At 45.5% G+C, this 13,877-nt stretch overlaps 1 protein-coding gene across 2 annotated transcripts in view; it reads right to left on the bottom strand.

The window, feature by feature from the left end:
* Nucleotides 1-12,525, bottom strand: part of RNF43 (ring finger protein 43) — a 40,596-nt gene extending 28,071 nt beyond the window's left edge. The window contains exon 1 of one of the 2 annotated variants that reach the window (XM_075594540.1): nucleotides 11,000-12,525. In XM_075594540.1, the coding sequence (XP_075450655.1) occupies nucleotides 11,000-11,248 (249 nt within the window). In that variant the 5' untranslated portion in view covers nucleotides 11,249-12,525. The remainder of the gene's footprint in view (nucleotides 1-10,999) is intronic. The other variant, XM_075594539.1, reaches the window with a different exon arrangement.
* Nucleotides 12,526-13,877: the final 1,352 nt, after the last annotated feature.

The raw sequence follows: 13,877 nt of genomic DNA, 5'->3' as shown, positions 1-13,877 counted from the left end.
TAAAGGCTAAAGCAAAGTGCTAAAGCTTAGCCGCCTTTTGTGGATCTGGGCCTCAGTGTCCTTGTTCTTAACCTTCAAGGTCAAATCTGCGAAACACAAATTCAGAAAATTGTTTTTTTTTTTTATTATTATTGCATTTAAATATTTTATTAGTTGACAATTCTAAACTAATTTCTTTCACCCTATTTAGCATTTTTATTTATTATATAAATGGATGCAGAAGCTTACTAGGTACAAAAAAAAAAAAAAAGGATTATACAGCAACCACATAACGAACGTACACATAATAAAAAAAGAAAGCGCAATCAGCTAGTAGATTATAGCTTTGTTTGGACCAGACGGAGATAGAGTCTGGAAAATGATTTATTATGTCCCCAGGTAATCCTATGGCTTTTCATTTAATAGCAGAGAAACCAGGGTGTGCATACTTTTGCACACTTGAGATTTTTTTGAATTGCTGTTAATATCTCCAACGGGCACATACGCCATGTTTCTTTCCTACATTGTAAGTTACATGGGGGTTTTGGCAGTCGCCCATTGGCTGCAAGTAGGCATCTAGCTGCCATAATCCACTGTGGGATTATTCTGTCCTTGGACTTGACGGTTCCTAAGATTTGCCTACCTAACAGCCTGCCCCGGACCAGCTATGGGATATGATGTTCCAGAACTGAGATACGAGTGAACGCTTTAGACCAGAAGATTGCTAATCTTGGACATGTCCACCATCAATGGTAAAAAGGACCCCGACAGCCCATAGCCCTTCCAACAACATATCGGTAATTTGGGTTGATTTTATGTCATCTCGGCTGGGTTCGGCTACATACATATGTTTTATGTTTTTTACAGTTTCTTTAATATTCCTCTTCCTGTTTTTTTAGCATACTATGCTAAAGATATGCAAGTTATTGATCAACTACATACATGCTTAGAACAGGTAACGTTGTATCCTGACCCTGAAGTGGTAAAAAGATTTCAAGAGCAACCCTCTTTTGAACAGTATATCTATGTGAATATACTTAGAAGTACTCATGGGGGCGATGCGTCGGCAACACATTCATACTGTACGTATAACCAGACATTAAGGTCGAAATAGCTGTCTCTTAGCAGGTGTACTGGCTATGCACTTCTTTAACCCAGGCTGTGCTGAAACGCTGTGTAATACGGCAGACATACGCTTATAGGGGTCACATGTTACAATGGAGAAGTAGTGACCCACGATGTGCTCATTTGCATATCATTACCCAGAATGCCTGGCTGCAGTGGAAGCATAAGAGATCATGGGGGAAAGACAGGGTTGCAGACCTGTCTGAGATATGCAAATGCACCACAAGTGGTATTTTTATTTACTGTATGTTAGTTGACGCTCTCACGTCTGGTGAAATTTGTTGAGCAGCGAGGTTTTGACGCGTGGGATTGAGGAAAAGGTGGTGCAAATAAGGAGCAGAATTTGATACATTCCATTACAACACGTGAGTTAGGCAACTGTTCTTATTGACACTTCCTATATTGGATACTTAGGCTGCGCTTATAGTGCCTGCGACGCAACGGCGATGTCAGGCTGCGGTTGCTGGAAAAATCAAATTTAGATGACTTCCAGCGATCGCGACCAAGCTGTCGCGCTGCTCTTACTATAAGCGCACGCACCGGCTGCAAAACATTTTTGACACAACGTCTCTGTCGCCGGCACTATAAGCGCAGCCTAATGCACGTGACAATTTGAGCACAGTGCATATATATTGTCTCAAAGAGTTAATAAATGTGTGTGTTAATAAATATATATATTTACAAATCCTCGATTTTCTTAATTGTAGAAAAAACAACTAAGTGTACAATAACATGCACAGCTTGTTAAACACGGTGCTACTTAAGAAACAGGAGTTTCAGTCTTCAGAGTAACGTGTCATTAAATTAGAACGCAAGTAAATACATAATATATCATTAAGAAAATGTATTTTTTTGGGAATGATTATTTTCACTTCGATGAAGCTGCAATATATTGTACCTCGCTCAGCAGGACTGATGAAGGCCTCCTTTTATTTCTGATCAACAGTTTATATGCATGATGACTGCAGCACTGAGCTGGTGGCTTACCAAATTCATCTAGAACAGCACAAAAACACTGCAGGTGGTTGGCTGCCATCTTAGAATTCTTACAGAACAGTGGTAACTAAAGCAGGGAACCAACACAAGGCCTTTAATACAGTGGGCACCTTGTTCCCCAAGCTCAATAATGCAGAGCAAGGTACTGCGCCATGGTTGGAGAAACAATATATGATCAGGGGAACAGGTTCTGCAGTACTGTAATAGTACCAAGTATAGCTATACATTAACAGCCTGTCAAAGCTTATTCCTTTTAGTCACTGCTTTTTGCCCCTCTTACCCCGAGCTTGGAAGCCCTGTATTCTGACAACCTGATGTAGTTCAGCAGAGATAAACACCCAAATAAATGTTAAAAATCTGCTAGCGTTTCCCCTATTTAGCCCATTTCTACTTAGAATACATGACAGGTCCGGAAGTGTGGCCCATATCATCTAAATGGGATCTCCCACAGGTGAGGCCAAATCAATTCTCTAATTCAGGCTAGTTAAAAAAAAAAAACCCCACAAGCTTAAATTGGAATGGGAATTGCTAGTAAAGTTTTCTCCACTGAGATCAAAGACCTGACATTTTTTACTAGGACACCTGTGATAATCGCTGTTCCTAACATTAATAAAGAAACACATACTGAGGGGAAGGTCCCCCGTCATTTGTGATTGTGGTGATCCAATAATGTTTGGGGGCATAAGAGGCTGGACATGCGGACCCCGCGTCTCCTTATACGGCAGCGTGTTCATTTTCAGGGGTAGTGCCAGACCTGCACTGCTGGCGGAATGCACACACTAGTTTAGTCCTGGAGATAAAGCCAGGTTGAAAGAGAGGAGGGCAGATTACTTTCTGGAAATCTGTTTGCAAAGACAGCATCAAGTGATATAGTGCGTCTTCCTCGTGCCATGTCATGTTCAGCGGTAGCAGAAAGAAACCTCAAAAGGAAGTTAACCGTGTCGCGTCCAGGAAGAGTTTGCCACACGGTGCAGAGCAGAGGGAAGAGATTATGGAATGCATTCTACACCTTTACAATGGGGGGGTGAGTTGCAGGGAATTAAGCTTGGACACTTCCATTGTCACGGTGCATACACAGTGATACAGAGCTGCATCTTATTTACACCAAGCAAATTCCATGAATATTCTTACAAAATGGATATCATTTGGTATTTGCATGATGGTCTATAGCAGCGGTGCGCAAACTGGGGGGCGACCCCCAGGGGCGGAGCAAGAGTGAGTGCGGGACGAGGTTTACAGAGGCTCCGCGCGCTTCCCGAAGGCACTTAATTTAAGTGCCGGGGGAGCTGCAGGGCCTACGTAAACCTAACTTACCTTGGCTCCGGCGGCATAGCAACACGCGTCGCCATGGCAACGCGGCGTCAAATGATGCTGCTAGGTCATGTGACGTCACAAGGCGCCGGAGCGGGGGTGCGAAGATTAGTGGACCGCCGGCAGGGGGGTGCAGGGGAAAAAAGTTTGCGCCACCCTGGTCTATACTACCAATACATTATGTTTTCTGATAAGTTGTAGTAATGATATTTGCTGGAATACACTTTTGTCTTTAAAAGGAGACTTGCCTAACATATGGTAATCTTATTAGCCGTGTAATTATATATTTTTATAGACCTTAAAAAGGTATTTTACAAGTTCAGTAGTGCTCCACCATTCTTCTCTACTTGTATTTTACAAGTTATTTGCTTTGTGACTATGCATTCATTGTATCGCAAAATCCTTTCTATACTGTAGTTATGACACGTTTTATATGCAAGTTTAGTGTTGTACCTGTGTCATTTCTCCCCTTTCCTTCTCTCACCTCTCCGTACCCTGTAACCCCTCCTTTTTTCTCCACCCGCCCTCTCCCCCACAATTGCACAGTACAACATTTTTAATAAAACAGTACAGTATTAGTATAATAAAAAGGATGTCATTTAAGAGGGTTTCTTATCTTCCTTCTATAAATGTAAACCCTTTAATAAAAAAAGGATAATGTTCTCCGCATGGCTGTTACTAGGAGCACGATAAGGCCACGTTCAGGGTGGCTGCTACGGACACTTGCGTCCGTGCGTGCCTCACCCGCGTGTTCCTGCAGCCCGGCGATCTGTGCCCAGGCTGCAGGAGTTGGGTCGCGGCGTGGCGGGGTAAACATGTCACTGAGCTGGTTCGCAGAACCAGCTCACGTGACACGACTGCCACCCCAAATATCATTTCGGGTTGTAGCGGCAAAGTGTAGCAGCGTCAACGCTGCACTTTGCCGCCGGTGGAGTTTTCAGTTTGAACACTCCCACCGAACAACCCGAACTTGCGACTGACAAGCACGCGCACGTCGCGTAGCAGCCACCCTGAACTCGGCCTTATATATGCTGCACACCATAAAGTAAACAAATTGATACAATTAATGGGGCTCCTGAGACCAGGGAAAACCTGTCCGTAATCCAAATCTGCTGTTGAGGAAAAAAGCGAATCAGGGCACTACGGATGCGTGAAATGTAAACTATTTTATTCAAGCCATTAATACGACGTTTCGACCTTCACCTCAGGCCTTTCTGAAGTGATAAAAGTGGCATGAAAGCTTGAGGCTTGAGAAAGGCCTGAGTGAAGGTCGAAACGTCGTATTTATGGCTTGAATAAAATAGTTTAAATTTCACACATCCGTAGTGCCCTGATTCGCTGTTTTCCTCAACGGTTTCTAGGAGCACCACAGAAATGTTTATAGCGCACTCCTAAATAGATATGAAAGGGGGTAAGATGTGCCTTGTTCTAGTTTGCCAGATGCACTAACTGTTTGCAGAAAATAACCGTTGTCTTACAGATTTCAGAATGGTAAATCCTGCACTAAGCAACACCAATGAGACTAAATCAGACACGTGTCTGTGCATGGCAACTTTTCTATCCACATGTTAAAGCAGCACAGATTACATCATACAGCAGACTGACTCATAATGATATATGGGAGGACATTTCGGAAGCCAATATCACAGGGGTGATCGGTTGCTTGTCACTACCCAGAATCCCGTTCTGTGGCCTAACCACTGTATGACTTGACAACGCGGTGAATGAAGAAGCAGGACTGTGGACCTGTGGAAGACATTCAAAACTCTCTTGGGTATTTCATCTTTGCAAGATAATAGGAGAGCATGTCATCTGCTCTTCCAAATGTTCATACCCAGAACCCTTTGCCTGTGCCTCTAAATACTGGAAGCTTGGAATGGGCTGAATAAAACTATATGGGGCAGGCAATACATTAGACAAGGGGTGCTAAACTCCAGTCCTTAAGCCCCCCTCCCCCCCAACAGGTCAGGTTTTCAAGATATCTGAGCTTCAGCACAGACAGCTCAATCAGAGGATCAGTCAAAGAATAAGCCTCTGGTTGAGCCACTTGTGCTGAAGCTGGGACTGATTGAGCCACCTGTGCTGAAGCACGGATATCCTGAAAACCTGACCTGTTGATGGGGGGCTTGAGGTCTGGCGTTGAGAACCCCTGCATTAGACGATCAAGCATCAAGTCCCCATGAAGGGGTGATGTAGATAAGGGTGTTTAATTAATCGCGGGACCCAAGAATGAAAGAGAACAATAAACATTTGCCTAGTCACTGTTATTTATACCTACTGATAAAATAAGTGATGGAAAGATATACAAAAGAGGCACTGTTATAAATAAAATAAACATGGGGTGGTCCCTGTACCAATGTCAAGCAATAGACCAGGCGCTTTTACACAATGTGGTATCACAGGCACTGGCGCAATAATAGCATTTACTGCTGTTGACATTTGGCTCCCCATGGGACATTAGTGAATGCTATTAATGGGTGAGTGCATGTGGTACCGTTTTGTATAATATAAGTGGAGAGACATCTGAAGGCTACTCGGGAAGTACTTTAAAGATTTTGGGCCATGTCTACCAAGCATACAAATCAGTGGCCTGGAAGATGTCTTGCAGCAGAGGACTGCTTAGTAAACATGGGTCCATGTCTGAGCAGTAGCCCGCAGCGTTAACTTAAAGTACGTTAATAATGAACACAAAAGTCAGAAGGTGTAGTGACTACCTTACTTTATTCTTCTTGCCTAGTAATAACTGGGCCCTCTTACAAGCATACGCTTGAAATCTAATTGATAACTTATTCCTGTAGAATACTTAATATTTAAATGGGACAAATCTGTACATATTTTGATAGCGCCTTTTTTTATTTTTATGAATTGCCATTTAGGATTAAATGTACATTGTATCATTTCTAAGAATAAAAAAAAATTGTGATAACAATGATGGGTACTTTAAAAAAAAAAAGGCTCTAATTTCCTGTGTTTCTTAAAAAATAAACTACTTTTAAATCATTGCACTTTTAGGTCCAGATCTTCTCAGTGGTGCTAAGCTTTACACTCCAGTTGAATGAGTTGAAGGTTCACTAAAGGTTTAGGGTTCACACAGTGTAGTAAATATAGACCTTAATGGTTTTACAAGTGGTCCTGAAGCCATGAGTCAATTCTGCAGGTAACTTCCACACATCTCTCCTTCATGAGTGCTAAATGAAATAAACATGCTGCCAACTGACCAATCACACTATAAGGCTGAGTCCCCTGTACCGCGCTCATGCTTGGAGAGCGGTGACGTCACCAACTCTCCAAGCATGAGCGACGGATGTCCGCACTATTTCGCAAGCGCGCACGGGGGGGGGGGTGCGTTGCTGGCAAGCTGAGCGCGGTTCAAAGTCGTATTTTTTTGTTTACGCAAGCGCCAAGCGTGGGTGAGCGTGTGTGCCCGCGCACGAGCGCACGAGCGTGCATGCTCTGCGTGAGCGGGGACATAAAAATTGAGATAGCCAGAAGCAACCTCGCCAAGCACCGCACAGTCAGCGGCACAGGGGACTCAGTCTTAGGCTGCGTCCATGGTAATTTCTCCCGTGCGGAGGCGCGCGGAGGCTGAGGGAAAGCAGGTGCTTTTCCCGGCCATGGTACGCGTGCCATCCGTTGGCGTGTCATGGGGCGTTCCAGTGATGTCACGGAGCTGGTTCGCCCTCATTGAGCGAACCGCTCACGTGACCGGCCTGTCGCGCCAAAAATCAGTTTCAACGGATTTCTTGCGCAACGCGCGCCCCCTCCCGTGCGCACGCAGCATAGACGCGAACACTGCCTTAAGGCAATCTGTTCGCTCAGTGTGCGAACGCGCGGTCTGCCATACCATGGACGCAGCCTTAGCATGGTCAAGTGAAAAGTATTGCACCGGCACCCATCTTTCATGTATTCAACCCAAAAACATGGCGTTTCTTCTTTGAAGCGATTAAATAAAAATGCAATTTCTTTAAAAATGGATTTTTCCACAAATATGAGTGAATGTCCCTTAAAATGGGCCAGCATCAGCCTGTTGTGGATCTAGACAGTTAACCATACAGCATCAATACGTTACCACCAACATCTATACATTACTAGAACCTCTTGATGATGCGAATGGTGAGATGCCGCCAACTAAACCGCTTTCTCTGCTCTCTACCTGGTGCTAATAAAACAGGGCCAACCACAACATTAACAAGCATAAATATTTGCCCACTAATTACTGTGAATTCCTTTTAAAATGTCACTGCCGGGGGAAATCTCTGTCTGCATAGTACACAAACTTTTTCTGTTATTTACATATACTGTAATTAGGACACCCAGAAAGTCGATTGCATTTGGTAATGCAAACAATGTTTTATACCTCCTGCGTGACTTCGCATGTGCCCCAGCTTTTAATAGTACCAATACCGATTTATTCTTCCAAAACCACATGTGATGCCGACATGCCTATAGAAACGTCTAGATCCGATGACCCTCGAGTCTGTCCGTCTTGAAAATCCTTGAGGAACTATTATGAACATGCACGAACGGTTTTCTTAAGTGCATTGTGGCTTTAAAAAAAACAAAACAAATATCACTGATTTACCCTACTAAAGGTGTATTAAAGCAATGGTTTGCCCTGTCTCTGACACTAGCTCCTTCCTACCTGCCTGTGAAAAACAGATATAATAACTTGACCCTTATCTACAACAACTTCCTGTAAACACCTTCTCTGCCAGGGGCCTGCAATAGATTGTTGGGGAAAAACACATTGTTCGGTGTTTCTGGTAGCGAAGGGGTTAACTAGTGTGCGCTCTTTAAGTCTATATCACAACGGACGCCCCCGCTGGTCCCTTGCACAAACTTTCAAAGCCCTTTGGGCTGCGGAGGCAAGCAGCGCTCATGAGTAACATGACAGAATGACCACAAGTGGCATTTGACAAACCCAAGCAAGATGTTCACTCTGTGCGAGTTTTGGCGTTCCCACTGCTCCTTCACGTTCATAAAATTAAGTGCATGTTTCCATAAAGGCACGAGCGTGTGTAAACTTGTGGCACGGTGTAGTAAGACATTAAGGCGTTGAGTCGTATTCAGCTATTACGTTGCCCTGTCGGGCCATGTGCCTGTTATCACTGTACCCATGTGCGTGTCCCTATAACTTCCCAGAGAGAAGTCTCATTCAAAGAGGAGAGAAATGGATCCCTTCAATGGACTCTGATGAACTTCCTTTGTTTAACTCCTTCAATGCTTAAGGGGCTTATACAGCCGAGCTCTGGAAGGATCACATTTTGTCTACAAATATTTGTCTAAACTTGTCCATTTAAAAAAAAAAAAAAAAAAAAACTTGCCTGAAAAAGCTAAACCAAGCAATAAAAATCAATACACAACATTTTTGAGGCAAGTTTGACAAAAATGTACCTTTGAAGCGCGATGATTGGCTCTGTGTGTGACCATACTGTACAAGCTCCATTGTCTACACTTTTATTCTTGCAAATAATGCTATATAAAGATCTTGTCCCTATTATGCAACTGCTTGTGTTTAATTAACCCTTTACACCATTAAGGTTGGAGGAGGCACACCTATGTAACCTCTGTCCTATTGGAAAGGCCTGTAACGGAATTGCATCTTTCCCCCATTGTACGAAATATATTGGAACTTTAAAAACAAATGTATGCACGTATATCTTTATTTATATAGCGCCATCCATGTACATAGTGCTATACAGCAGTAAAACGTGACATACAGATGTAGCCAGGTCCCCCTCTGGGTTTTGTTCCCCCCCTCTCCCTGCACTCACCTCCGTCGCGGTCGGGAGGGTTGAGGCCATCTGGTAGGAGCTCCAGGGGGCGGGTGGGGAGTGTGCAGCGGGTGCTGGGCAGCAGCAGAGCGGCGACTGCATCGCCAAGGGCTACCGGTGGCTCCCTCAGCAGGGTGCCGCCATTTCTACCAGGTCGTGCATGCGCAAAGAGGAATAGCGACGGGAGGCCCTCAGGAGTTCGCGCATGCGCAGTGTGGCAGCGAGCGAAGCTGGGCCATTAGGAGAGGCTCTTGGCAGGGACCACAGGTCCCATGAGCCTTAGGGACTCACCACATGACGCCAGGGAGCAAATAGGGTGCGAGGATTCCCTAGGAAGGAGAAGGCTGCAGGGGAGCACGTTGGGCGAGTCGGCGCCAGGAGAGGCTAGGGGTTGGTGGTGAGGGTGCAGGGGTCAGTGACTCACTCCATTAGGTCAGTAACCCCCCAGGCCCCAGATAGGCCCTGAGGCACCTATAGCTTGTGGCTGCTCCAGGGACAGGCCCTAGGATAGGGAACCTGCCCCATTAGCGCTGCATAGTAAGCAAGGGATCGAGCGGACGCTGTATATCCAGGAGAGGGGTCTGGGACCAGCCCCCCCTCAACCCAGAAAGACTACCCCAAGGTGGGATCACCTCATAGGAGAGCCTTCCACATGGAGACCACATCGCGGGAGCAAAATTCGCCAGATCGCGGATCCATTCTGGTTGGAGTGACCGGGTGCAGAAGCGCCCGGCAGGTACCTTAATAAAGTGCACCAACACCTTATACTTTACGGCGCTGATCACACCAGGGTGGGAGAGTCACACTTGGGGACACTCAGTGGGTGGAGTGACTAAGGGACTCACAGGTATTAAGGACACGGTGTGGGGACACGGTGGTGGGTTGCGCCCTGCGAGGTGCGTTGGCTAGTTGTGCTATTAGTGGGAATGGGTCTGTTATATTTCATGCACCTTACAGTAATAAGTATATGCTTAAGTAAAGGTGGTTCTTGTTTTATTATACAAAGTGTGTGTTATTGGGTTGTATCCTGTGAGGGGCTCCTCCCGCTCGGTCGGGATCCTTCCCAGGTGGAGGCGTTGCACCACGAGTATTGTGAATATCTATATATCTATCTATATCTATCTATATCTATATATATCTAGATAGATATATATATATATATATATATATATATATATATACCCCAGACTCCCAGTGCGGAGGCTTAGGCTCCTGAGAGCCATACAGGTACATACAGCATTAGTAGCTTCTGTGATCAGGGGGAAACAGTGCTACACAAGGAATAGGCGCGTCATACATAAAAGTAGAGATTAGGAAAGGCGTCCCTACCCTGAAGAGCTCACAATCTAAATCACAAGAGTAATCTTTATTTACATGTGCCAATCGTATACTGCCCGGCGGAGTATTGTATTGTTAACTCCTTCAGCACCTTTTCAAACTGTAGCATTATCTCTTTCTCTACACACCAACAGTATACCCTTTTCCCTGTCGAACTACTGATTTCCATCTCCCCTGTATGTGTCATTTTCATTATATTGGGCCAGCACTGTATGCAGCGCTTGCCAAAATGACAAGACAAGGAAAAATAAAAGTACAAACAGTGGGGAGAAGTGCAGCAAGTCAATGAGAAGTAAGAGGCAAAGGGAAAACCTTGCCCCCAAGAGCTTACTATCTAAGTGCTGAAAAAATGGCCTCAATATTACATGTCCCACTATGCAATGCAGAAGAACAACCTGTGGCCTTGCACAGTATAACTATCCAGGTCTCTGGGAAGCAGCACATTGCCAGGCCCTGCACCAGAGGCTCACACTTACCTGCAGCAGCCTCCCCTCGGCAGGGCTAACCTCAGCCACTCCGGCGAAGATCCCGTGCAGGGTCAGGTTCCCGGCTCCTGCATTCTCCATCCTGAGTGGGAAGACCCTGATCAGCGCCTTGTGATCCACCGCACGTTCCGTGTCCGCGTCCATTGCAGCCGCCACCGCCTGCAGAGTCACCATGAGCAGCCAGAGGGATGCCAGCTGCAGCCGGGCTCTACTCATACTGCAGCCAGCAGCAGCAGGCATCCATAGCTCAGCCTGCTAGTTACTGAGAGATAGAGGCATCCATAGCACAGGCTGCTAGTTACTGAGAGATAGAGGCATCCATACACAGGCTGCTAAAGAGATAGAGGCATCCATAGTCCAGGCTGGTAGTTACTGAGAGATAGAGGCATCCATAGTCCAGGCTGCTAGAGAGATAGATGCATCCATAGAACAGGCTGCTAGAGAGATAGGGGTATCCATAGCCCAGACTGCTAGTTACTGAGAAATAGAGGCATCCATAGAACAGGCTGCTAGTTACTGAGAGATAGAGGCATCCAAGCACAGGCTGCTAGTTACAGAGAGACAGAGGCATTGGCTGCAGCCCTCTGTGACAGGCGATCTCTGTTACACCCCCAGGGAAGGGGACCACAGGGACCCCCTTCCATGACAGCAGGGCCTCTGGGATTAACTTTCTTTTTTCTTCTTCCCTACCCTCTTTCTAGATCTGAAGTCAAAATTCACTTCCTATTCCTCTTCCCCCATTCATTTGGGCACTTGCTGCTTTCCTGATCTCTCCAGTCCTAATGCCAGGGAGGCTCAGTCTCTAGCTGGCTTTCACACAGCAACCGAAGCTTGCAAACATCCAGCAACATCATTCAACGTGACCGAAATGCATGACAATGAATAGCACAGGGAAAGCACATCGCCTCCCCCAGATTCACAAGGTGAAAAAAAAATGCACAGCTCTCTTCTCGACAACGTGTCCCATGAATCAAAGCACCCCCCAAAAAAATACCAGGAGGGAAAAAATGCAAGTGTGTGACACACGCCTCGTGTGTGAAGGGTTAATAGGGGGGTATGTCTACGAGCAAGGTAACAAAGTATCGGTGGGGTGGAGGGTGAGTCTGCGATCCTGTGAGTGCTAAGTCTGCAGATAGGTGAGTGCCGGGTATGTAACCCAAGCTAATCACAGTCACACAACCCCCTCCTCTGCTTCAGCTTCGGGCCCCTCGGGTCTTCTCTTCCACCCACGGGGAGGTTGGCAAGTACGAGTGAGGGATCCGGCACAAAGTTTCCTCCAGCTAAACTTTCGGCGGACGAGGGAGGGAGAGACCCATCTGCTCGGATCTATTGTCAGCTAGTAAAAAAAAAGAAAAAGAAAGAAGATCTTGGCGAAAAGTTATTGTGGGATTAGCACTGTTTCCCTCGCCTGCTGCATTCTTGCTATTGACTTGTTCCCAGGACACTGAGCCGTCCTTCCCCTGGGACTGCTGCGCCTCTACCTGCTGCTGCTGCTGACACAAAGTGAGGGTGGAGCAGCTGCAGGCAAATCCCCTCCCCCCTGTGCGAGAATGCGGCTCTGCTGGCTCCCAGACTCCCTCTGCAGCCGGGCAGACAGATGGCAGCTATGCTGCCTGCTGCGCCTGTTTGATCTCTGCATGTGGGTTAGTGCTGAGGAGGAGGAGAGCCTGTGTGTTGTGCTGAAGGAGGAGGAGAGCGTGAGTGTGAGCCCAGCAGATAATGCATGTACCTATAATTTATTTATATATGGAGGTGTCTGTGTATGCTTTGCTTTACATAGAACAACAGTACAAACATAATGAATCCCCCCCCCACCTGTTTTTTTTTCTTTTGTTTTTTTTCCCCCCCAGAGGTCACACAGTCTTCCACATCAAAGGCAGGTGGCTTAACACCTTTGTTGCCAAAGGGGTCTGCAGTTCTTTACTATGCAATCAAATGAAAGAGATAAGGAAGCGCAGTAAAACGGGTGATGGCAAACAAGCAACTTTATAATAAATGTATAACACAAATAATATACAATAAACAACCAATGGTGTAATAAAAATCAGTGATTGATAATGTCCATGTGATCTTGGAATTACTGGTAAGCGGCAATCAAGGCCCGCTGCTGCTGCTGCTGCAAACAGAGAATCAAGCAGGTAAAAACAACCTGGTGCAAAAACAAAGTTCCAGGACCAGGATGGCAGCCCCAGATATGTGCACAGTTCGTTGGTTGATGGAAAAGTTAATAAAATAGGAGTGTATACGGGGCCGTTGATGAGCCACTGCTAGATAAGCTTTACTATGCAATGCAAGCCCATCCGGCAGTGAAGAGGTTACCGGACTCGCGCCAATTTTAAGGCCCGAAAGGTTGTCTCTTTGGTTTTGGGGTGAGCCTGATATCGTTTTTTTTATTATTTTTTATATTCTATGAAGGTTTTCTTGGGGGGTACTTTTTGTATTCTAAATATTTTAAGCTTTTCATATATGTTTATATTGTATATAGTACATATTTTTTCTGCTGTAAGTTTGTTGTTTAATATATATGTCCAATACAAATATGATCTTTTATATTATGACTTATGTCTTTGTTCCCTCTCCCCCCCCCTTCCCCCTGTGTGACATATGTCCCTTCATTTCCTCAGTGAAGAGGTTGCCAACACAGCTATAGGACGCAGTTGTATGGGTTTCTAAGATGATAGATAACATCATGAACCCTTTCAAGTACAGTAGGTAGATTCTTTAAAGAGCAAGACGCCAATAAAATGTAAATAGATGGACAGTTTATGCACTTTCATGAAACTATCCCAAATATATTTGCGCTGCATGGTCCGTCTCTCGCTGGAAGGTAAGGTACAGATACGTACATAAATTTAGCCTAGTCATGTAC

The sequence above is a fragment of the Ascaphus truei genome, chromosome 3 (genome assembly GCF_040206685.1).
Source record: "Ascaphus truei isolate aAscTru1 chromosome 3, aAscTru1.hap1, whole genome shotgun sequence".
NCBI lineage: Eukaryota > Metazoa > Chordata > Amphibia > Anura > Ascaphidae > Ascaphus > Ascaphus truei.
The sequence above is the reverse complement of the archived record's forward strand: the minus strand, read 5'-3'. Positions and strand labels throughout refer to the sequence as shown.